We start from the raw sequence: 24,942 nt of genomic DNA on the forward strand, positions 1-24,942 counted from the left end.
AAGAGATGTTGGTTTATTATGTGGTGGTCACGTTGTTCTACGTGAAGCACGGATTTTCGCCTATGGGCTTTGGCGACATCAGTGTCCTGCATGGATATTCACCACAAATCCAAGTGTGGTTGTGCATTCTAAGTGATATGTAGATGAAAAATGCGTAAGCCTGCAATTGCTGAGACACTCGAGCTCATGGGTTTCGCAGAGAATACCGAAAAAGTGCTACCGTTCATGCTTGACCTTGTAGCGCTTTAGTCAACCAACTCCACACAGGGTCGCTTGCGCATCCCGTAATCCTGCACTGGCAACTTCTTTGTTCACAATAGACAACACCGCCTTGCTGCTTCGCTTGAGCACAAAATCAGGCAAAAATCGTATGCGATATCGAGTAAGCACTGCGAAGAGATTAATAGTACTGAATGTGTTAATTGATGGTCTGGGAACAGGATACAGTGAAGTAAGCGAGTATGTGATGTGTCTGCCGCCCCTAGTGCAACATCTGTTGAAACCCTACCTCCCCGCAATTGAATGTAAACCCCAAACCATATACGATTGTTTTCAGAATTACTTATGCACTAAAGCGAAAACGCGTCTTCAGGAGATTCGTGTGCGAACAAAGCGAGGACGATTGCTCGCGCCTTGGAATTTGTACACTTTGTTGTCTCCTGGCTTTTCTATGGCCCCCCCGCCACGACGGAGAACAGCAACATAGATAATTCTGATTACGTAGTAAACAGTAGCTGCTACAGCAAGACAAATAGCTGCAGGATAAAAATTTAGCTGATGCACAAACAGCTAAAACACCCGAATGTACGGGTTTGCTGTCACCTGCAACAGATTACATTTATGGTTTCTGGGGAGCAGTGCTCCCACCCCTGACACTTCTTTGCTTAGTATGGTGGCTTTCGTCAGCCGCAGGAAATAAGTGTTCTCTTGGAACTCTCGCCTGACCCTGCAAAAATTCGCTTCCTAGGTGTCACTGCTGTTCCTGCAGCTGCGCTTGCTGCTGTTGCTTCTGGAAGTGTCTCCTGGCAAAGGTGGCAGCAACAAGCAATGGGAAGGTCAGTGTTGCGTCTGCAGTGACCTTCACATGATTTCCATTGACTTTAATCTTGCCCCAGCTAACAGCCTCATCAGGTCTGGCCCCAGAATCACTGCCGTCAAAGTCGGATGCTGAATTTAGATAGACAGCGAACTCTGCGCCGTTCTTCATTAAATGTGCGTTACATGTGTGATGCTTGGGCAACCCCCCGCCAAGGATGAGAAGGCCACTGCACCGGCTCCCAGCAGCTAAGTCGTTAGCCCTTCGCACATCTTTTGCAACATCAACCACTAAACCGGGGTTGCGGTACGTGTGGAAGAAAATATTGTCTCCGAGACTCCCGTCGGTGAGCCCTGGGCAAAAGACAGGGATGTCATTTTTCCAGCACCAGTACAAGAAGCTCTCTTCATGTCTCGGATGCGTCTCTATAGCTTCCCCTAAGTATCTAGTAATATCAGAGGGAGTTAAAACCACTTCACTCAGATTCACAGGCTCCTTCTGCAGCTGTGCCCTCTCCATGGCTCGCGCGAGCCGCTCCTGCTGTCGCTGCAGCAGCCTGTCCAGGTGTGGCTGTAACCAATCCTCGAATTTGCAATAATTCTCATTTGGAACTATCAAATTGCCAATGCGATTCCAGCCCTTCCTCCTGAGCACGCTACCCTTTAGGGCGAAGTCTCCGACTACTGTGGGGCCTAGACACTTGATGATATCCTCTTCTACTCCACCGGCAGATGTAACGGCCGCCACAATCATCTTGTGCTTCGCAAGGAATACGAACGCCTCACGCAGCCCAGAGCTAATCATGTTGGATGTGAAACTAAGCCATATGGAACACCGGTCCTGCTTCTTCGGCCGAAGCACCAGCTGCTGCTCGCTCTGCTGTTGATTGCCATGCTGCTCTGATGGCATATCCTCTTCCTCTTCACTGCTGTAGGAGTCTTCACTGCTGCAGGAGTCTTCACTGCCTCCGCTGCCATCGATCTCAGTAGGGAGCCCGTGTTCCCTCAAGATTTCCCTCACTTGCTTCCTCCTGTCCTTCTCTGCTTTTCTCGATTCCTTCTGCCTCCTTCGCTCCTCTTTTGTAGGCGGCTGCCAGTCCAGCATAGCATTTACCACTTCAATTGCACGTCCTAAATGCGTCGCCTGGAAACCTGTAGTTAACAAACTAGTCGCCAGCCCCTCTAGGGACGGAGTGGCAGACCACGTTACCCCCTTTACATGCAGCGTGTCCACCGGTAGAGGGACTGAAGGCTGCAGAACAGCCGCAGTTGCTGCTGCGGGAAAGCTCGATGGCGTAGTGTACGTTTTCCCATAGACTGTCTGAGGGTCCTCCGAAACATCGTGGCTTGTGGCCGTTCTCGCACTCTCATTCGCCCCTGAATGGAGAGGAAGCGCGGCGGAAGAGAAGCCTTCCTCACCAATAGCATCTGAAGACTTTTGCCCTTGTGACATCTTGACTGTGGGGGCAGGAGGGACCGTTCCAACTGAGCGCAGAACTATCCCAGCTATTGACACAAGCGGGGGTCAAACGCCCCCAAAATAGCGGGCATTTAAGAAACAGAAAAAAACAGGTACCACATCTGTGAGCGAAAATATCGTAGATCTTCCCGGGTGGAGCGTAGCGCATGCGCATGTTGGAGCTGGCCCCAGAAGCAACAGACAGTCGTACGAGCAGTAGCCGTTGTGGCCCATCCTTAACCCCCATGCTGTATTTCAACGATCCACGGAATATATGGGTTTCATCATTGAAAAGCTGATACCTTCGTACACTGGTGAAAATAACACAGATCCTTATCCACTGAGGCTTCAAAGTATCATGGCGCTGATATCACTCGGCGCACACTAGCTGCACAGCTAGGCCTCAAGACTTTGATTTTTTCGTAGTTTTCACAAGCGAACTTCCCTTTGTGCTGCAGGTACACCGTAGAGAGCTGATGTTGCCTAGTGCTACTTCTATCCCGCATCGTTTCCCGTATTATGCGCAGGGAAGGCGTTTACTGCAGCACTGCGGCTCCACCAGCAGTTGCGTAACAGCGGCAGGACTACAGCACCGCAGTAATATCGGAGAGCCAGCCACTCAGCTGCAGCAGCTGCAGCAGCAGGGTCTGCATTTGCTGTCAAGGTAGTGCAGTAGCAACAGCAACCCTGCAGCGCGAGTTGTACCGCGGCTACAAAAATGCACAGCACAGACCTTCAAGCTGCCCGCCAGAAAGCGCAGGCGGGATCTCCTCTTGCAGAATCCTTGGTTATGACGCTGTCGCTGCAGCATCCAACAGCAGCTGCAGCAGGGGGCATGCTCTATGCGTCAACCAAGACGTTGCAGCAGCTGCGCATCACAGAGGGGGCGCAGCGACTTCTCCGCCTCGAAATCCCAGAGGGTGACTTGCAGCAGCAGAAGCAACAGCAGGACGCTGGCGGCAGCTGCAGCAAGCGGAGAGAAGCGCTTGTAACAATTAGGAATGCAGCAGCGTTAGGCACATCCAAGGCTTTGCCACTTATGCATTTCGTAACCAGTGGAGACGTTTGGTGGGCGCTCGGTTTGACCCCGCTGCAACAGCAGCAGCAAGGTCAGCCAGTGAAGCTGGAAGTGCTAGCCTCTTTGTTACCGTTGCTGCATGCTCCCATCACCTGCACAGACTTGGAGCTGCTATTGCTGCATGTCTGTGCTGGACCTGCTTCCCCGAAGGCGCAGCCTCCACAGCAGCCGCAAACGAAGAAGGAAAAAGCAGCAGAAGCAGCACTGACAGCGCTTCCGAGTTCTAGGGACGGGCAGCAGCCTCCCGCTGCTTGGTGGGCTGAACTTCTTGACAGCAGTATCCCCTGTAACAGGACCCCCAGCGGCACTAGCAGCATAGACCGTGGTAACAAACGCAGCAAGGCGTGCGTGCTACGCGAAAGCCTCAGGCGTGTCGCTCGGCTGTCTCTCCTTTGCCGCTTCTTCTACGATCATCAGCCCCTGCAGTTTTCCCTTGGAGGCTTCTGCTGTATATGGACAGCGAGAGTTCGTACCAGGGAAGGCCCCCCGCCATACCTGACGTGCTCCACACCAGCTCCGCAACCTCAGCAACTGCAGCACCCGCAAGATCCGCAGCTGCTACTGCTCCAAAAAGAACTGGAAGCTAGCCATCACCAGGAGCTCCTGTCTCGCCAGCAACAGCAGCTGTACAGAGTGACCCCAGAAACGAAGATCAGGCTGTCTCTGCACCCGGAAGCCGAACTGTATGCGCAGCAGAGGCAACAGTACAGCCATCAGGAAGACTTGCATCAGCATGAAGAAAATCCTACTGGCCTTCGACGGTTAGTCCGGTGCAGTAGAGAGCCCATTCGACAAGCCTTCAGTGCTGATAATATGAGTCTTTGGTTCCAGGGGTAGTGAGCTGCCGCGTCAAGGCTGGAAATGATAGCTCTTTCAGGGCAGCTCGAGTGTCTGCGTGTTCGGCATTTTCCTTCTGTGCTTGATTTCTGTCGGTTTCACCATTCGTATTGCAGGCTTGCGGGGAGCGCTGCCCTTCTGCAGCAAGTTTTCTGGAGGCTGCTGCTACCGCTGGTTCGTCCAGACGCCTTCGCATTGTATGGCCTGCAACAGCCGAATGGACTGCTACTGTGGGGACCTCCTGGCACGGGGAAAACATTCTTGATGAAGGCTATTGCAGAGGAAATGGAGCTCCTACAGGGGCGCTTGCAGGCAGCTGCGGCTGATCCGGACTGCGGCAAGACGGCAGCGACAGCTGCCGCCTCTGCCGCAGCTGCAGGACTGGAAAGCACCACTTCAGATGGTGATGCAGCAGGAGCATACTCTGAGCTGCTGTTTTCTGTCGTTTCTGGTAGCTGGCTGTCGAATGCCAGCGGCTTCGGAAGTGATTCCGAGACAGCGAATCGCACGCACCAGCAACAGCCCCATAAAAGGGTGATTTTTGTGCCTTCAGAAGTCCATTTGACGCATGCAACAGAGCTTGTTGGGTCCGCTTTGGGGGATACAGAGGAAAATATTCACCGCCTTTTTGAAGAGTGCTCCAGAAGGCGGGCTGAACGCATGCAACGAGCAGCATTAGCTGCTGCCACTGCTGGGGAGCAGCAAAAGGCAGACGATTTTCGCCTTGTGGGGGGTAGGACGCTTTTGTTCATTGATGAAATCGACTCTATTTGTCCACACCGTGTCTCAGCCAGCGAGGTAAAGCTCCCCCGAATGTCTTGACAACGCGTAGATGTGTCTCGTATGGCCCCTAATCTACCCCTTCCTGTTTTTTCTGTGATATTTCAGCCTCTGTGGCATTCCCTCAGTGCTTCTCTCCTTCCATCATATCTCTGTTCTGCCTGGTATTCGGCTAGATGTGTGCCTTCCCCACACAAACTGTGCTTAGCACATCATGCCCATTCTGTCAACTGGGCTCAGTACCAGTTTCTGAGTTTCAGTTGTCACTGTTGTTGCTGTAGGCAGGACGCCGCCAGGTAGCAGCTCTTCTGTCTTGCATGGACGGCTTGAACAGTGACCCCTCCATTTTTGTAGTTGGAGCCACAAATCACCGAGAGGCAATTGACGAGGCCGTGCGAAGGGCGGGCAGGCTGGAGCTTGAGATAGAGGTGCGACACTACTTCTGATGTCTACGGTGCTGCATGTACTTCTTCTCTTCAACGTATAAGTGTTGCGCTTGTGCTTGGTTTGGGACGGTGCATGCTGTGCCGTGGCAGAGGCGGACGGCTTCGGTCACTCGAAAGACATTTTTTTCGCTTCTCGCTGAATTCTGTGTTTGTTACCGCAGCTAAGCGTTCCTTCGGCAGGGGAGAGGCTCTCAATGCTGCGCAAGATGCTGAGCCAAAGGCCTCATTGCCTCTCGGAGCCCGACATAAAGGAGGTCGGCGCTGCCCCCCTACAAGGGCTTTCCCGCAGTCTTAGCACGCTGTCTCAAAATGCGGTCCTACCTCTCGAATATTCCTGATTGGCATGCTGTACGGCTCTAGTAATCCAACAGGCTTTCGCTTGATCCAGCCATTGCTGAGTGTTGGTGTGGCGGCTGCCGTAGGTCGCCGACAATTGCCAAGCCTTCGTGGCTGCAGACATGGCCTTGCTGATGCGAACGGCTACCACCTCTGCTTTGAGGCAGAGCCTCATCCATATGCAGCAGCTGCAACAAACGGGGCAGGAGCAAGAGCAACAGGAGCAGAGGCAGAAAATCTTGCTGCTTTCCCCGGCACATTTCAAGGCGGCGTTGCGACTAGTACGTCCCTCTGGTCTGAAAGGGGTGGCTTGTGAGGTGCCTCGCGTCCGCTGGGGGGATATCGGGGGATACGAGGCGGCGAAGCGGCAGCTCTCTGAGTGCGTGGAGTGGCCGCTAGCTTATGGGGAGATGTTCTCCAGACTCAGACTGCAGCCTCCGAAGGGCATCCTGCTGTACGGACCGCCAGGCTGCAGCAAAACTATGCTGGCCAAAGCAGTAGCGACTGAAAGCAAGATGAATTTCGTCTCAGTTAAAGTAAGGGCCGAATGCCTTGCGTACGGCTTTTCTGCGTGATGGCACTTAAGGATTCAAAATTAGTCGAATGTGGTTGTTTTGGGGCTGATTGTAGTGTCAGAAATGTATTAGTTGGCGAAGGCTTGGAGTTGGTGGCTGCACCTCCGGCCTAGGGGACAGACTTTTTTTCCGCATGCTGCGCCCTTCCTGCAGGGTCCTGAGCTATTTTCAAAGTGGGTTGGGGAGTCCGAGAAGGCTGTTCGTGATTTGTTTAGGTGAGACTTGTTGGAGGCTGTAGTGCCTCTCTTCTTCGTGGTGGCGGGGGCAGCATGTATCATGCGCGGTGATGCTGCTTCTGCTAGGGGATTGTGTTTTGATGCAGAAGTTGCCCCTCTCCGTCTTCTTCCGCGGGGAGGCATTCGCCCTGTTGCCAGCATCTTGCTTAGGTACTTGGGCTTTGTACGATTGCAGGAGGGCACGACAAAATGCTCCGTGCATAATTTTTTTCGACGAGATCGATGCATTGGGGGTGGATAGGGAGAAGGGCGATGCCTCCGGTGTACGTGCACCTTGCTGGTCCATCTGGTGCTGCTCTCTGCGCTGCTCTGTAGACGCCTGCTTTCGCTTCTGTGGGACCTGGGCAGAGCAGTGATTTTTGCTTGCTCGCTTCCTGTGTAGCTGGTGTGATTTTGGTTGGCATCGCGCTCGGTGCTCCTAGTGGCTGTGGTGCGTCTGTTGCTACTCCAGGTAGAGACTCGTGTATTGTCGCAGCTTTTAACTGAAATGGATGGAATCGGCCCTCACGCTTCAATAGTGGTATTAGCAGCAACAAACCGACCCGACCTGCTGGACGCCGCACTGATGCGCCCCGGAAGGCTGGACAGGCTGGTATATGTCCAGCTGCCTGATGAAGACGCGAGACTGCAGATAGCACTGAACGTACTTCGGCATGTGCCTGTACACCCTACTTGTCTTGCTGCTGCTATGGAGGATCCGGAGGTAGCCGCACGCATAGCAGCACTGGCGCAAGACCGATACAGATCAGATGAATGCGCTGGTGCAACCCATAAGCGAGGGGACGGGCTGACACAGGAGCCAGAAAAGCCGCAGGAAGAGCAGCAAGGTGTCCCTGTTACAGCAACCCTGGCGCTTGCGTGCTGGCTCAGCGCACGTACGGAGGGATATAGCGGGGCAGAGATTACTATGATTTGTAAAGAAGGAGCATTAGATTCCATTAGAGAACACATTACTCGCTGTAAAGAGACATCGCAGCAGCAGCAGCAACTGGAGGAAGAACTACTGACACTCCAACTACGACATATACAGGCGGCGTTGCAGCGCGTGAAGCCCCGCACCCCACAGTCGCTGCTCCAGCTGTACGAACACTACAACAACAAGACGCATGGGGCAGCTTCTTCGCCGTCACCAGCAGTGACGCCGACACCGCACTCTATCTCTGCTGGAGCGCAGCCAGGGACGTCTTCTATACTAGGTCAAGGGAAGTAGCTGCGAGCCGCGCAAAGGCAGCTCAGCCTTTAGGGAGAAGAGCAGGTAGGGGATACGTTGCTGACTGCACTCCCCAGGTGTGCATGATGCCTATTGCATTGTTAGCAAGTGGTGCAACGGCAGGCGCATCATTGCCGGTACCAATACTACACCACCGGAGGGAGACTGTTTTGGCTACGCAGTCCTGGGTATAGGTCATGTGATCCTTTTTTTTACATGCTAGTACGGCGAAACGAGACTTCTGTCGACGCTGAAACTTGGCAGGCTTTGCTGGGGCAGTGCTAAGCACCCCTAGACTGTTGCCGCTGCCTCTGCTACTGCATGAAAGAACATTCTTCCCTTGCATTTCATGGCGCAGAAGCTCTACAGATTTCAGCTATCTGCGCAGGTGTGTACTTAGTTTTTTTTGGCATGATGACCCAGTATACTTGCACCACAGCAGTCCCGAGTGCTCTGTGTTTCTTTCTGATACCTCCTTCCATCTGTCCATATCTATTGTTACTGTCAGTGTACCGTGTTGCATTGTCCATCGTCTCGTAATACTTTTATAAACCCCTATGGTATTCAAGTTTTTTTGTTAAACGAAGTTCATACAGCGGCTCTTATGGGCCCTGAAAAATAACAGACGCCTTGAGATAGCTTTTAATCTTACGCAAAACTATTACAGCAACATCTGGTACTGCTTCGTCTACATAGTCGCTGGTGTAGATGATGCCCACCGTGAGGGCCGAAAGAACCGGTAGACATCCGCCGACCTAATGCAGTACCAACTGCTGCTGCTGCTTAACCAGCAAGAGAAAGCAGAATTTCATATACCCAGTGCGCTGCGCGTCAGCGGCAGATACACGGTGATGCTGTTGACGCCGTTTCTGCACCTACTCCTTGGGCTGGTCCAGGGGCTTAGAGTGGGCCTGCTCCAGACGAAGGTTCACGATGAATCTTTGCTGCAACTCCTGCTCTGGCCCCAGCAACTCCGGCTGCTGCCCCTGCTGTAGGATGAGAGCCTCCTGAAGCAGCAGGTGTGTCTGCACGAAGTCGTACTTTTCCCATATGTGTCCCAGAGGAAAGTTTGTGTATCTGCCCTTGAACACCACCTTCGTATGACTCGCGTTGTCTTCTGATGGTACCGTGGGAATTAGCGTAGCCTGACCCTGAGGCTGTGTGGGGCTAGCGCCACCCCTTGCTACTGCCGCTGAAAGCGCCTTCTGCCACCGAAAACTCCGTGCTGCTTCCTTCACTGTCGCCGCTGCAACTTGCTGTACTGCAGCAGCCGAGCCTATTCCCACAGATGCCATCCTCACAGCACAGGTATCAACAAAAAGAATGCAAAACCAGCATATATTTGGCAGAATAACAAGCGTTCTTGAACAACTCTGGGGGGCTCTACGGATTACGACGGGCCTGCGGAACAGGACGACCAGTTCCACCCACAAAGGTGTGCAGGATATCCGAAAGACTAGAAAATACGGGGTTTGCAGATGTCTCCCTCCTGGTGTTGCGGCAACGTGTCTGAAGGTTGTTTGTGCCTCAGCCGCTACTGCATGCAGCCCCCTAGAGTGTAGTCCTCTAAGGAACTCCAAGGGTTTTTCAAATCATAACGCCCTCAAAATGCTGCTCCAGTGACAATGTATTTGGCATGCCTCTCACTCTACCCGTGGATAAGTATAGCCTACCCCCCACGCTGAGGAATCATACCCCAAAGGTTGGCACGCTTGCTCGGAACGCCCTATCGCGCGAGTCGTTTCTCTTCTTTCCTTTTGCCAATGCTTCAAACTACGACTACTTATCAGAGGCTTCAAGTAGCGGCCCGTGACCAACTGTGCAGGCCCCAGAGGCCTCCTAATCTAACGATGACTCTAGTGGGGTCTAAGCTACACTTCGGCACTAGCTATTAAACTGTATCTTCATAGATGAGAACTGGTGGAGAACTGTCGAAATGGTTTGTCTGTCTGTAAATCTGCTTTTTGCGCATTAGGGCTAACTTGATACAATAAGACGCATTGCTGTGTGCAATGTGTCGCTAATTAGCTGGGAACGCAACATACCCTAGATTTACCTCTTTCCTCATGTTTGGTGCCCTGAGGGGCACAAGAAGAGGAAAGCATGAACACTTCTGATGGCATCATCAAAAAATTTTGACGAAAATTTCGACGTATAACGCCCCATCTGGAGTCGCCATACGGAACCACTTAAGTCCAGAGTCAATGCAAGCTTGAGAGGGAACTGGCGAGTGTTCTGTGAAAGAACTCCTTCCTTTCCTTGCTCCCAATCCTCAGATTTCTCAACACGAGATAATGGGGACAGCCAGGGTGCGCGTTGCTGCATCTCGAAGCATTCCGAGCACTCACCGCTAGCTACAAGTAGCGTCTCACGCACAAGCACAAAACCACGCATCTTTTTGCATGAAGTCAACAGTCCTCTGCGATAAATCAGACATGGGAAAAGGCAGCCCAATCAGTCAGAATTTCAGAAATTAGTAACTACATGAAACCACTGTACTAGAAAGAGTTGAAGTGTAGCTCAGCCCGCTACTTCTTCCCCTTTCCATTTCCTTCACACACTTCCCCGTGTTTTGCAAGCGTACTTCCAGGCCAGCTGCGAGCAGGACAGCGAAGCGCTTTCCACGGTAGTCGTTGCCTGGATTTAGAGAGAAGCACGAAAGCAAAAGAGACGAGAAAGCAATTGTTTGCATTAACTGCTAATCTGAAGTCAACAAGAGGATGTACATATGTACAAAACCTGTTAAACGAAGACCGAGGACAAAGAGCTGTGCTAAGGAAACCAAAGTAGGCACCAAGGCAGCAATGTATCCACGCCTCAAAGGCCAATGTTTGTATGCAATTACAGCTGGTGCATGCAGCATAGCCGATGTCCAAGCCCCAACAAAGGTGTGAGCAAGAAGGAAGAGAGAACATGCTTCGAAGTGCTTGCACAGAAGTCTGAGTGTAGAACATTTCTTGAGAATATAACCCGGAAAGTGGATAGCTCTGCGGCACTCTTAGCACTGCTAAGTTCGTAGAGTAAGAGAGTGCATCGCTTTGAGAGAGAGTCGCAAAGGATCCTGACCAACTGGGCACAAACCACTTCTATTACCCTCTGGTCACCTTTAGAAGCCTCAAATCCATTAGGACCGGAACTCCAAACTCGGAAGACAGCAGGTGGCCGCCTATCTCAATTTCGCGCTAGTTTCTCTTTAGCTAGGTAACCCAACAAACAAATGGCTACTGCAGGACAATACCTGCCGAAAGCTTCTTAGGGTAGCTTCTGACACCGGAACACCAGGCTCAGGGCAGTAGCGGAGAGCGGCACCCCTGCGCAGACCAAGATTGGGGGAACGCACCGGGCAAACAACTGCTCTGTTTGAATTATAAGCCCCATCAACGAAAGGAACAGCATCAAACCAAGCAGATGGTTTCCTATGACCATTGAGTCATAAGTGCTGCAGAAAAGTGCCGTTGGTGCGTTTGATCTTTCCAACTGCCTCAGGGTGGTTGTCAGCGGCCAAACTATAGTCACGACGCATTCGGATTATAAAAGCTCATCACAAAGGGCGAACAAACTTTAGATCCCGACCCCTGAGGGTATTCCGGTGTAATCCGTGGATCTGCCAGACGTGTGTTAAGAATAATGGAGCAACTTGCTGAGCCGCGACAAAAGTGGAGCAATGGATAAAGTGGGATACTTGCGGAGTCTCTGTGGAGAACGACATGCGTGCTACTGTAAGACTTGACCTGTGGTAGTCCAACAGAAAGGACCGTAGTCAGGGTGGCCCAAATCTTGTCAGGAGCACGGCGGCTTTGTAGGAAGCAACTTTTAAATAACGCGCAACCTCTCCTGCTTACAATCTGGGCATGACACTGCCTTTCCCTCGCCGAGGGACTCATCCCTGGCCACCAGAAAGACCGTGCGAGCTTTTGCAATGGAGCGTAAATCTTACCCTTGCCAGGAAACACATGACCACGCGCTTTATGCAAAAAGGCACTGTGGAACGGGATCGGAACGTGCAAGCAACGGGGTCCCCTCCTTGCCTTCAGCCGCAGCACGCCATTCTCCGCGAGGCGGTGCTTCACAGTTTTGCTACTCGGGCTTGTGGCAACAGGAGGGTATGCATGGATGTCAAAAGCATATGATTTGCTGAATGGTGATGGTAACAGTGAATCGTCACAGAAAAGGCTGGTGGACTGCACAATAGTCAACCGCTGGAGCATCGCAAGGCCGGGTCGGCGCCGGCGTTAGTGGTGCCCTTTATATACTTGACTGCAAATAAGAGCTTGGGGAACTGCCCAAGCCAGAGAACAACCGCAGGAATATAACGACGCTAAAGTGTGCTCGTAATGCACATTAAAGACAGAGGGTCAATCTGCACAGTACTGCGACGCCCACACGAATAGTGCCCGTTTCCCACGCCCTACCAAATCGCATAGGGTCTAATTTCCCGCACTCAATACCGCTTCTCGGTCTCGGCGACGCGACTATAAGAGCAAACAATAGTTTTTTGTTATGGACAGCTCATTGCCTGTTGGGAGATATTAGCGTCAACCGCCGCATCACTGGCGTCAGTTGGAAATGAGGAGTGATGCTCATACTCAGACAACACAAGTACACGAAGAGTTCTAAGGTGGCCCCTAGGCTTCTTGCTGCGGCATCAGCATCTTCTATTCAGGTCATTGACTGCGATTTCTAAGTCAAAGGAGCAGCGATCCTAGCAGAACCAGGACTCAAACTTTGGCGATAAGACGCAAGCGCATCGAATTTGGCGACTTTCTTGTGGGTGCGCGAGGGGGAAGGTATCGCTTCGATTGCTTCAATTTTCGCCAGATCCAGTTCATTGTATGTTCCAGCCGACCAACAAACTCAAAAACTGTATTTAAATAAGACGAAAGACGTGAGCGCCTTCATATACCACTGCATACTCCGCAGCAGCCCAAACACACTCTGTAGCTAATGTGGGTCCTCTTAAATCGATTGGCTCTGCAGGGAGATGGTGCCTACGTACACAGTCCCCCATCCCTCCTCAATAGCCTTACTAAAATATTCACTAATATACTGCTACGGCTCAGCTGGGGCATTAATATAGCCAAACGTCATACAGAAATACTCAATTTTGCGAGTGCGAGTGTATAACGCCTTTTGTGCGCCTTATCAGGGTGAAAGGGGATTTGCAAGGAGGCGCCTATGGAGTCAAATGTCGAGCAGACTCGTGATCTGTGTGATCTGCAAGGTGTTTCGCGCTTGTCAGGCATTAGGAAGTTCTGCTTCACAATATCCTCGTTCGAAGGCTTGGATCAAAACGCATATCGGCCAACTTCCGTCCTTTTTCGGGACTAGCACAGGGTTGTGCATTGAAGACGTGGTCGATTTCTGCAATGCGCCTCTTTCAGCAAATCATCAGCCTACTCGCAATTTAGTCCTCATGCTGCTGGACTTTCGGTACACCCCAACACTTTTGTTCTGTCCCGAAGATATGCTGCATACGTTGTGCAGGAGGACTAGCGGATGGCCAGCCTCCCGGCAGGTTGTTATTATCTAGCACATTCGCGGATTCTCTCAAGATGTGTATTCATTTCTGCTAATCCCCAACCGAAATTGCAATCAAACTGCCAAAGCAGTTGCGAAGGCATTAATAATGGATTCATGCCTTGAACCGTCTTCTCTTACTGTGCTGCTGGGCCCCTGCCATGGAGACTCTAACTCACCTTGTTGGAGTACATACTCTATGGTGCTTTCATCAGATGAAGTGGGCGTTGTTGAGAAAAGCAGGAGGCGCTTCTCAATAGCGCTCTCTGGCCCACTGACCACCACACCGCGCCGCTGTGGCCGCACGTATGTCTTCCATTGAGTCACCCGTGGCGCAAGGGCTCATACATATCTCACAACGCGCTCATATGACCGCGGAGGGCAATTGCCTTCCTAGTTCCAGCGTTGTACTGCCCGTTAGCAAACTGCCCAAAGGAGTGAGGAGGCAAATAGCGCTTCTGCACCGTCTCCTCACAAAACTAATCCATTTCCCATACAGCGTCAAGTACCCCCCAAAAAACTTGACTATTAGCGTGAACTTGTATTGGCGCATGCTTAATCCGTATTCGGTGGGTCCTCAGCTGCGGCTCTATCTTCTGCAGGTCCCTTTAGTGCACCCAAGCCTGCGTGGAAGTCCTTCCACTTCCCTGAGGATCTTTCTTTGCTTAATAAGAAGCCTGCTTCAGCCGTTTTAATCAGCTTGCAAAACAGCCTCTCCCGCCCCAGCAGGCTTTGAGCCACCGTCCTCTTGCATTGTCAGGGGCTCTTACTCTCGTACTATTTGTAAAACTACAGAGTGAAGAATTTTCTAGGAACTTACTTGAAACCGGACAGCTGTTGTAAGGTAGTCTGCCATTGCAGTGCATTCACAACCAGTGGAGTGGCGGAGATCGCTTGTGTCGAGCTATGGGGCGCTACAAAGGTATGGCTCCATGAAAGGCATTGCAGTGTACACTAATCATTAGGATGAAAGCTTGAGAATATGTTGTTGAATATTTTCTAGAACTCCCTCCCTTCTCTGTCCCAGCCCCTCAGAGAAATCGACTTGAGAGGAAGGGGACAGCCAGGGTTCACTCTAGGGTCCACATGACGCGTAGTGCAGACGAACGCAAAGTTGCTACTTGCGCCGAGCTAGTAGTCTGGAACCAGCATGATATACGGGGTGACACACCGCATAATCAATTCTTTTCTTATTTTCATTTAATTGTGGCTATTGTAGAAGGTGATGTTAATTGTACCTTAGCCTGCTACGCTTTCAGGATGCACCAACGCGCACCCATTGGCTCTACATCTTGAACGTTGAAGGCCAAAGGTAGGGTGAGGAGGAAGGAAAGCTCCTGGAAGAGCAGTCGAATTTGCATTTTTCAGCATGCGGTCTGAAGCTGAGCTTTTTCCTGTGAATCCAGATTGAGTGCCACTTCTGCTGTTGTGGCTGCTCCTGGTGTGCCTGGTGCTCCACTGCACCGTGAGTTTTTTGTGTGATTGCTGCCATTGTTGTTGCACACATCGAAGCTCGATCTAAGGCAAATTATCAAACCACTCATTCCAGTGAAAGGAAGTTATCGTGGCTCTCAGCGCAGCTGAGGTAGCGTGGGCACAGCAGTAGTAGTCCCATGCAGCACTACAGGTCTATCCGCAGCTACATCGATTACGCATATGCCCACAGAGTAGCAGCTGAAAGCTTTTTTTCAATAGCGACAGCTGCAACAGCAAACACCAAGGCTTGCCGGAGCAGCAAGAGCAGCGTGCAGTGAGAGAGGGAGAGACTGGAAGCACGAGCGGCCTCAGGGATATCTGCCCTGCCACGCGCTCCTAGCAGAACATCAGTCTTCGCGGATTAGCTTTTAGTAGTATCTGCCAAGAAAAGACAAAGAATTGCAACTCATACGTTTACACAGTGGCTTTTACGGGGTTTTATTATACTACGGGTGCCTCAGCGGAAGTCAGGGGCCCTCTGCATGCAGCCGCTACAGCAGCACCAGTACTTGTACCAGTTTGCCGTGGAGGAAATTCCAGCAGTTAAGTGAGTGTTTAATTCTTTGACAATATATGAATTTCAGCCTCTAGCTCACCTCCGTAGCACACAAGAGCCGGAGGCTGCTGCTCCCAGCAGTAAAGATTGCTTCACCCCTCGTGCGAGATTTGTTGCGGCGATTGCGACTTCGGCACATGGAGCTCCAGCTGCAGCGGCGAATGCTCAGCGCATATGAGCAGCCTGGGGTTCCAGGCCCTTGACACACTAACCTCGCACAGCATCGGACAGCGGCAACAGCCGCTCCTGATGCAGCCGCTGTTGCTGCGACAGCGGTTGGCGCTTCAACAGTGGCTGCTGTGACTGGAAGCTGCTACAGAGCGAGTTCCAGGAGCATCTTTCGTAGGATGACCGCTAAGCCCTTCGGTGCTACGATATCGGGAGCCCCCATGGCTGCAAGCCTACCAGCGGAAGAAGATTCGCGGCAGAAGCAACAGCTGCTACTGCCCCACCTGCAGCATAACCAGGATGCCATGCAGCTCGAATGCCTTTCTGGAGCTCACGGGTGCGACTGCGCAGCGCTTGACGATGCGGTCGATGTGCTGACTCGAGCAGCAGCAGCTGCCGAGCCGAGCGCAGCAGTGGAAGTCGCAGATGTTTCGGCAGCTCAGAATGTACTAGATGATTTCGCGTGGCGGCAAACGGCATGGAAGCGCTGCCTAGCCGCAATTTCTGCTGGTGCTGCTCTGCAACATGCCCCACCTCAGCAGCTGCCCCACTTGTTTGGCTGCAACAGCGGCAACAGTAGAACGGGGAGCTGCAGCAGGACGAAGAAAGATCGAAATAATGGCTACCATCCGCCCGCATCGCCGAACGCAAATGCAGCCGCAGATGGCTCTCCTGACGGTGCTATAGGAGCTGCAGAACTGCTTCTAGGGCGGTGCTTGTTTGCTGCAAGGACGTTGCGGCTCCTTGCGCAGAAGGGCCTTGCTGCGCTTCAGGCACCTCAGTGCCTTACTGACCCTTCTGTCGCTGCTGCCGCGGATGTCGACACAGCAGAAGAAGCTGCAGCGACGGCGGCAGTGGAGCCTCCTGTGCGCAACAATTTGGAGTGCGTCTGTATCGACACCCACCAGCAGCAGCAACTGCCGCAGCAGCTGCTGGCAGCAGAACCAGTGGGGCCTGCTCTCGTGCTGCACTGCAGCTTGGCTGCCCTCGTTGAGGCTTGCTGTGTCTGCTGCAGCACCAGCCAGAACAACACGAGCAGCAAAGGCGTCCTCCCCCTTCTGCCTGTGGTGGAGGAATTGTGCCGTGCAGTTGCTGCACTGGTTTTGCTTCTGCATCCGACACCGTCGACTTCTCAGAGGGCACAGGACCATGCTCCACTGACTCGGTGCATGCGTCTGGTTGCTTTGAGATCTCAGCAGCGAAAGGAGCAGCTGCGACAGCAGCAAGAGCATGAAGAGGTGCTGCTGCAGCAATTGCTGAAGCTTCTGCTCCTGCGACACATATTCAGTGCAGCTGAAGACATGCAGGTGTGCTGCTCCTCCATGCAGCGGCAAAGGTTCGTGGCTGCCTTGCTGGCAGACACGCAGCATGTGCTGCAGCTGCTCGCGGATGGATATGCTGCAGTTGCAACAGCAGCAGCAGCTGCTGCAGCTGCTACAACTGCAGCTGCAACGGCTGCTACGACTACCGCTGACTCAGAGGATCTTGCAATAGGCAGCAACGGCAAGCCGTCACTTCCATGCCGGGTGCGACAGGAAAAGCAGCTGTGGGAGTTTGTTCGCGATGCTTGGCTAAGCTGCTGCTGCAGCTGCTTCAGTTTGTGGAGCCGCTGTGCTGCTGCGGCAGCAACAGCAAGTGCAGCAGCAACGGAAGATGCGCATGCGAAGTCGGCGGGGAGCCCTCAACATGGAAAAGCGGAAATTTCAGAACTGCGACCAGTCGACGTTCTTAGCCTTTTGGAGGTTCACGGTACGGCTCGACGATGGTGCAGTTTCTGCGTATGCTTGTTGTTACTTCTCTAGAGCCGACCGATGCGCTTGTTGCTGCTGCAGAGTCCACATTCGTTTGTCATGCGACTAGGCAGTTATGGAGACTGCTAGTGGGATTTCCTTGTTTGTGAAGTGTTGCTGCTGCTGTCACTGTCGTGCGCCAGAAGGTTGAGTCTTGCCTTCACACAGGCAGCGTAGCTCTGCGCTGTGGGTGGTGCATTGCAGAACGGTCTCTTGTGGCATTCTCTTTTGCTGTCGCCTCGGATAGTTTTGCCGACATCTTTAGAGCCGCCTTGGGGTTCCTACGGGTAAGCAGTAGTGGCGACATCAGCAGCAACAGCAGCGCGAGATTTTTGCAACAGGCACGCTTCCAACACGTGTATATGCCCTTCCACTCGCGCGTCATGCTTAACACTCAGTGAACGTCTCCCTGGTGAACTCGCAGGAACATGTGCCTCTCAAAGATGCTGCTGCTGCTAGATCTCTCCCTGTTGTCAGTTGTTGGTTCTGGCATGCATGCAGGTGCACACGTGCGGTGCGACGGCAGCCGATTCTTCGGCTTTTGCTGCTGCTCCTTCTGGTGACGATGTATTGGCTAAGGAGTGGCAGCAAGAGGAAGATCAGACACTTCAGAACAGCAGTAGCGCCGCTGCGCGGTGCGCAGTGCTTACCGTTCTTCATCTGCTCCGTCTGTGGGCTCTCAGGCAGACTGCAGCAAAGCCGTTTGCCGCTGTTGCAGTGGCTGCTGCTCGTGTGGCAGCGTCTTCGTGCTTACTGCTGCCCGAAACGCTCACCGGAAAGCTGCAAACTGTGCTGCATGGCTTGTCAGTGCTGTATACCGAGCGCTTCGCAGCAGTTGCAGCGCCTCCCGCAGTGGTGGAAGGTGCAGCGCAGCAGCAAGACCACGTGGATCCCCACGCGGCTCAACTTGTTCTCTGGCAGCGTCGAGTTGGCTCCGTTCTACTGCTGCCGCTGCTGCTGCAGCACAAGGTTCTCCCTGAGCTGCCACAGCAAGAGCTGGATGTACTGAGATACCACAGCACGTCTTTCCGCTCATGTAGTCACCTGCTACTCGATAGGACGCCTATCACCCAGCAGCAGCAAGAACGGACTCCCACTAAGCGTCATCAGCAGCCGCAGCTGCAGCAGCAACAGCAACAACAACAGGAGCAGCCTGCGGTCCCCCGCTTCTTCGGCAGTTCTATCCTCCTCAGTTTCAACTACATTGCTGGAACCAACAGCAACCTACGATTGCGTTTAGCGGCTCTCTCAGGTTTGCGGCAGCTCCTTCGACCCCTGCTGCAGCTGTTAGCTGCAATCAGAAGGGAACGTGCTGCATTGCAGCAGAAGCGACACCTTCAGAAACATGACGCCAGCCCTCTGGTGACTCCAAAAGAACTCGAAAAGGCCTTGGCTACTGTGGCTGACGTTCTCGAAGCCTTGCTTCTGCAGTGGGCTGCCATGCTTATCCAGTCGCTCACACTGTGTGCTACACTGGAGCAGCCGCAGTGCCTGTGCAGCTGCCTAAGCAACCTGAGCAGCAAGGGGGATGTACAACACGCACTGACCTCAATGAGGCCTCTGTGCGATGCCTTGTTGCTGCAACTCGCTGCTGCCGTCGGTGTGGAACCCCTACAAGAGCCGTTGATGCAGCGGCTGCAAGCGCTGCTGCACGACAGTGGACAGCTTCTGCAGTACGTGGCTCAGCCTGAAGCAGCAGCAGCAGCTATACAAGCAAGGGCGTCGGCGCAGATGCTGGAGGCAGATGCCATTCTGTGGCTCCTGCTACAGCTCGTTGCTCATCACGATGCCCGCCCCCATGTTATTCCCCCCGTGCTGGAGCAGGCAGCATCGCAGTTGTTGCTACAGCCGAGTTGTTGTCAGGTGCATCAACAGCAACGGGAAGAGCAGCAACGCCGTCCACAACAGCAAATTTGTGCTGAATGCGGAGTGACTCCCTTTGCTGCCTCTTCTTGGGGTACACGCGCCTCCTTTGCTGGCGCTTTAGTGGCATTTCTCGCAGCTGCGAGGCAACCTGCTGCCGCAGCAGGAGCCAGCCCAGCAGAAGCGGATCGTCCCTTTCGCTATCTGCAGCTCGTGGCAGGATGGACAGCTGCCTTAGGGAAGTTATGCAAGCTCAATGGCAGCAACAGCAGCAGCAACTGCCCACCGACGCAGCAGCCACCCTTGGGCTTGGTGCTTTTCCGGCGAATGTCTTTCGCCGTGCTGCAGCTTTTGCTGTCTGTCGAGATGCATCTGCAACATCACGCAGCAGCCGTAGACAGGATCTGCGCGGATGCAGCAGCAATGGCGAGAGCAGCGACAGCAGCAGCAACAGTCTTGAAAGCAGGCACGTCTGTTCTGTCTTCGCAGCTGCAGGAGTTGCCGCAGCTGACCCCTGCCGCTGCAGTGATGCCTCCAAGCTGCTGCTTGCTCTCGGTGATGCGCACCTCGTTTTCAAGCGTGGCGCAGTTATTTCGGCTGCAGCAAGTGCTGAAAGTACGTCTCATTCAACGCCAGCATATGACAGACACCCCTTCAGGATGCTCTCATGAAATGCCTGATCTGGCAACGGTGACAACGGCAGGAGAAGATCTCGTTGCTTCCTGCAAACGATATTTAAGCCAAGACTTTTTCGCTGCGCTGACAAACAGCCCGCCGACTGCTCCCAGAGATGCAGTGAGAGCTGCTGCTGCTGCTGCTGCTCTTCCTCCAGTGGGGCTGTCTGTACACCTCACTGCGAAGCAGAAGGCGGTGGCTGTGCGGCAGTTCTTGCTGGTTGCTGCCTTTTCGTCCAGCATTGCGAGCCAGCTGCAGCAGCGACAGCTGGACAGTGGTGTGCAGCAACAGCAGCAACACCAGCAGCCACAGCAACAGCAGCACGAGGCGCCTCTGCCCCCGCGTGATGTTTTGTCCCTTCGTGGCTTTGCGGTCGTGCTGCAAGAGAAGGCACAGACGCTACAAAACTTGCTGCTGCACTCACCAGATGCCAGCCCAGGCAACAAAAACAGCAGCAGCAGCAACGATGTGTCTGCACTGGTGCTTGGGATCTTAGAGGAATGTGGCGCTGCTATATGTGCCACTGCACCGCTAAGCCGTTATCACGTGCAAGAAGCCCGTGATCTGCTTATTCAGTTGCTGATGCTGCTGTCTCCTCTATGCAGCTGCTACCAGCCAAAGCAGCGTAGCAGACAGGAGGCACACTCCCACGTCTCGAGTTGCAGCAGCAGCAGCAGCAATACGGCAGAAGGCAGCAATGACAGCGGCAATGGCGGCGGTAGCTGCGCAAATGGCAGGGAATGCGGCCTGTTGCAGCTGCAGACACACAAGTGGATATCTCGAGTGCTGCTGCCACTGGTATGCTGTCTCTCCACCTCGCAACAGCACTCAGAGGAAGCACTGGCAGTGGTGCTGCAGCTGCTGCTGCTGCTTCTTCAGCACGCACTTGCAAGCTGTCCCTTTATTGCGTCACAAGAGGCAGCGAGTGAGCGCCGACGGCCTTCTAAGAGAGTGCAAGGAGTCGCGTCTGGTGGAGTGGTATCCATGAAGAAGGGCAGCAGCAGCAGCCGTGGCAGCAGTGGCAGTACAGCACTACCCACAGCGTCGGCAGCAGTAACAGCCATTCAGGCAACTTGTATTGGGGGAAATCCCTCCGTGAGTGCTGCGGTGCTAAAGCTCCTTAGCAAGCAGCACCAGCTGCTGGTTGCCCTCTTCCAGTGCCTCTCCACCTGCTTGCGTCTACCCTTGCCTTGCCTGTTTTTACTGCGGCAGCAACAAAGCCAGATGCTACTGCAGCAGCTGTTGCTGCTCACTCTGCAATACATCCTCCCCGCAGCAATACGCCTTGCGAAGCACGAGGACAGCTCAGCAGCAGGAGTGCCTGCAGACGCCTCGGCGGGAAAAAACAGTGCGTGGTCGCATGCACTGCTACAAGCAGCGCTGCAATTCGTGTTATCTCTGTCACGAGTCTCCAGAGGAGAGCTGCTGCCTTTTCGGGAGGGAAACGGGCTGTGCCTAGTTGCTGCGGAGCTGCGTCCTCCCGAGCAGCAACAATTCGTGAAGCAGCAGCAAAAACGTCAAAAGCTGCAAAGTGGCGTCCGTGGCAGTGGAAATGCTCCGGCAGCAGCAAAAGCTGCAACAGTCGGTACGGCGACTGCAGAGGAACTACCGAATCCGCATGCCTCGGAGCGATCAGCAGAAGAATGCGAGTCACTCTATCACGCCTTTCAGCGCGTGCTGCGGTACTGTGCTGCGGCTGCAACACGGCTGCTGCAGAAGCAGTGCGAGTATTCGCTGACGCTTCTGCTAGAAACCTACGCGCTGCAGCAGCTGGGGTTCTGGATGCCTGCCCCCTGTAGCGGCTTTGCAGCCGTGGCTGCAGCAGACGATGGCAGCGTGTTAACCGCAGCGGCGCTTGAGGCTGCCTCCGGAGCTACACAGCAGACTGCGGTGAAAGAGGAACTAGGAGATTTAGCGGCCCCCCTGCAGCAGAAGCTCCAACCGCAGCTGCAGCATTTGCAGCAGCAGGAGCTCTGGAAGCAGCTTGGTCAAAGGGCTCACCAAAAAGCGACGTGCACGGAGCTGCTTCTGCACTGGGCAGCAGCTCTCCTGTGGGGAGATGGGGGGTTCTGTCGCAGCAGCAGTATTTCCTCGTGCAGCGGCCAAATTCTGGCGATGCAGGCTGCTCTGCAGCAGCAGCAGCATCTGAGCATTATCACGTATGGAAAGAGCAGCAAGGAGCTGCAGGCCCCGATGCATGCAGGAGCCGCTGCTGCATGGCGGAGTGCAGAAAAAGTATGCTGGCAGCTCTTGGGAACGCTGTTGCTGCCTGCTGCAGCGACAGGAGGAGAACTGCCTTCCGTATTGGGTCTTGACACCAATATACTCCCTCCCTGTGGAGCAGATACACCCGTTTCCAGCAGCAGCAGCACAACTGGCAAAAACTTGAGAAACGGTTGCAAGTCTGAAGCCGCCAGCATGGCGCCCATCGCTGCCGTCCCCTCTCTCGAGGTGTCGGACTCCTGGAAGATTATTGCGACTTTGCACATGTTCCTAGGTGTTTCGCTGCCTGCGGGAGCTACTGCAGTTGCGGCTGCAGTTTGCGGCAGCAGCTGCAGCCGCAGGTGTACTGGCAACTTGGCAGCACCCCAAGATGCAGCAGATGTCAAAGCGAGCAGCAGCAGCAGCAGCAGCAGCAGCAGCAGCTTCTGCGTCTGTTGTGGCGTGCAGCTCGTCGGTGGGAGCTGCTGTCGCAGGTTACGAAGAGGGGTGGGGCCTCCTCTGTGTCCATGGATATCGGTGTTTCGGCACTCAGAATCCGTATCGCAACAGCAGGAGCAGCAGCAGCAGCAGCAGCAGCAGCAGCCCATCTGCTGTTGTTGTGCTGGGGTTGTCTGGTACGCTCGCCTTCTTGTCAGGACAGCTGCTGCGTATCCATCGGCAATAGGCTGTCTCTCTAGCAGCAGCAGTGCACGTGGTGTCCATACACCCCTGGGCCCTTATTGGGTTGGCCACAACTACAGCAGCAGCTCGGCAGCGACGCAGCAAGAGCCCTCCGCAGTGGCTGCCTTGCATGCACCCCCTTTGTTGTTGCTCCATCCGTTCCAGGAGTTGTTAGGACTTGCGTGTTACGAGCAGCAGGCGTCGCTGTTGCAGCAGCAACAGCAGCAGCAACAGCCGAGCGCGGTAGCCCAGCAGCAGCAGCAGCAGCAGCAGCAGCAGCAGTTGCAGCAGACGGCGTCTCTGCAATTCTTCCAGCAGCAGATGCCGCTGCAGTTGCAAGTGCTCCCCACAGCAGCTTTACCACCCATCATTTTGGCAGCGGAAGAAGTCGCACAGCAGCTGCACTTCGTGGTGACTGAGCAGCTGCGACTGCTGCTTCGGCAAGGCCCCCTTTTGCTGGCGCTACTTCGCACACGAGTTGCTGCCAGTGATCTGTTGCGACTTGCTGCTGCTCTACAACAGCACGACTGGATAGAACAACAGGCAGTGTACTACTGCGACGACACGGCTGCAGCAGCAGCTCTGTCTCACAAGCAACGTTTGCTTCTCCAGCTGGAGATGGCGCGTCAAAAGGGAGACTCCTTGCAGCTCCTCGAGTTCTTAGCGCCTCCAACCCCAGTAACCGTCGCCCTGCCCTCGCCTTCCGGAAGCCGTGCCGTCCCTCGCCTCGGGGGTGCAGCTGCAGCAGCAGCAGAAGCTGCTGCTGCTGCTGCGGGAGCAACTGGTGAGTCGGCTGTCGAGACACCCAGCAAGCTTAGGCCAGGACTTGCTGGCAACATCGCGGCTCAGAGGACTAGGTGCAAGACCACCCGGCGAAGCGTCAGGCCCAGTCATAGCTAGCCAGCTATCTAGAGAGAGAGAGAGAGAAAGGGAGACAAGGCCGTCACTGATACGGCTCTCCGGGAAGCTGGGACTAGCCTTTCAATGATCCGGTAGCTAGCTGGCTACGAGCCCAACTCGTGTTAACAACTCCCACGCATTGCAGACACATGTGTAAGATATTTTCTCGAGGCTGGCTTTGACCACGCTTATCTAACTAGGTAGATAAAGAATACACACAGGTTCTAGCTTTGCTTTGAACCTCCTGACACAGATGCTGCAGCTTCTGCTTTTGCAGATTTATGGTCTCGGCGGCCTGTGCGTCTGACTGTTGGTGCCACGCCCATAGACGGGCAATCGCACTATACTCAGCCTTGCAAAGAGAGGGAGCTGCGGTATGTAGAGAACCATTGGCTTGCGCTTCACCTTAGCTATTACAACTTCGACTGCTATCGGTATTCGAGCCACTCCGGTGGGGGAGCAACCCGAAGACGCGCGGCCTATCCAATCCACTGCGATGGTGGTGTCTGCCGAACTTTGTATGATTCGCAGTAGTGTCTCTATTTGGAATAGCGATAATTTACAACAGCACTCTTGGCAGCGGCAGGCACACCTCTACGACTTCCAGCGCCGCGGTAGTCGTACCAGCAGTACTGGGCAAGGCTTAACCAGTGGTGGCATGTCAGCACCAGCAACAGCACACAGGAGGCCCCCCCCACCCCCAGCAACCGCAAATAGAACAACTTAAATAGCCATGGTCAGCTAACAAGAGGATTTTATAGCTTGGGATCAGGCCCAATTCTTGATGGCCCTTTTCCCCGTGGCACCCTGGGAACTTCTGGAGCATAAGCAGAGCATGCTGCATATACGTGCTGCTGCTGCTTTTGTTGCCTCTAAGATAGGCGCCTCACCCAGGCAACACAACTCCATGTGCTGTTTGCAGGAAGTGCCAAACGCTGCAACAGGGTGGCTGTACACCCCGCTGCCCATAGACGGCGGGAGCTCTTTGCTGGCTGGCACCGTTTAATTCGGTCACTGCAGCATAAGCCCCAGCTTCTGCTGTTGCTTTTTTTATTGGCTACCTCTTTGCTGTTTTAAACGCGGGGAGTACCCTGCTGCTGCTGCTGCCGCTACAAAACGCAA

The 24,942-nt window shown here is 53.9% G+C and overlaps 4 protein-coding genes across 4 annotated transcripts; 2 read left to right on the forward strand and 2 right to left on the reverse strand.

Moving 5' to 3' along the window:
- Positions 1–223: 223 nt before the first annotated feature.
- LOC34621763 (deoxyhypusine synthase) lies at positions 224–2,488 on the reverse strand. Its single transcript, XM_026336093.1, has 4 exons — positions 1,569–2,488; positions 995–1,514; positions 633–774; positions 224–342 (listed from the first exon to the last, which is right to left on the reverse strand). Exons 1-4 carry the CDS (start codon positions 2,486–2,488, stop codon positions 224–226), a joined length of 1,701 nt encoding a protein of 566 aa, XP_026191878.1.
- Positions 2,489–3,212: 724 nt separating this feature from the next.
- LOC34621764 lies at positions 3,213–7,992 on the forward strand. The gene is made up of 10 exons (XM_026336094.1): positions 3,213–3,352; positions 3,511–3,742; positions 3,810–4,337; positions 4,722–5,207; positions 5,471–5,617; positions 5,797–5,889; positions 6,058–6,507; positions 6,700–6,761; positions 6,958–7,045; positions 7,234–7,992. Exons 1-10 carry the CDS (start codon positions 3,213–3,215, stop codon positions 7,990–7,992), a joined length of 2,985 nt encoding a protein of 994 aa, XP_026191879.1.
- An 875-nt stretch (positions 7,993–8,867) lies between these two features.
- LOC34621765 lies at positions 8,868–17,758 on the reverse strand. Its single transcript, XM_026336095.1, has 3 exons — positions 17,702–17,758; positions 17,127–17,183; positions 8,868–9,248 (listed from the first exon to the last, which is right to left on the reverse strand). Exons 1-3 carry the CDS (start codon positions 17,756–17,758, stop codon positions 8,868–8,870), a joined length of 495 nt encoding a protein of 164 aa, XP_026191880.1.
- A 236-nt stretch (positions 17,759–17,994) lies between these two features.
- On the forward strand, positions 17,995–23,820 carry LOC113147018. Its single transcript, XM_026336096.1, has 3 exons — positions 17,995–19,604; positions 19,659–21,461; positions 21,570–23,820. Exons 1-3 carry the CDS (start codon positions 17,995–17,997, stop codon positions 23,818–23,820), a joined length of 5,664 nt encoding a protein of 1,887 aa, XP_026191881.1.
- The last annotated feature ends 1,122 nt before the right edge of the window (positions 23,821–24,942 follow it).

Source organism: Cyclospora cayetanensis, unplaced genomic scaffold (genome assembly GCF_002999335.1).
Source record: "Cyclospora cayetanensis isolate NF1_C8 unplaced genomic scaffold, CcayRef3 CcayRef3_contig_92, whole genome shotgun sequence".
NCBI classification, from domain to species: Eukaryota; Apicomplexa; class Conoidasida; order Eucoccidiorida; family Eimeriidae; genus Cyclospora; species Cyclospora cayetanensis.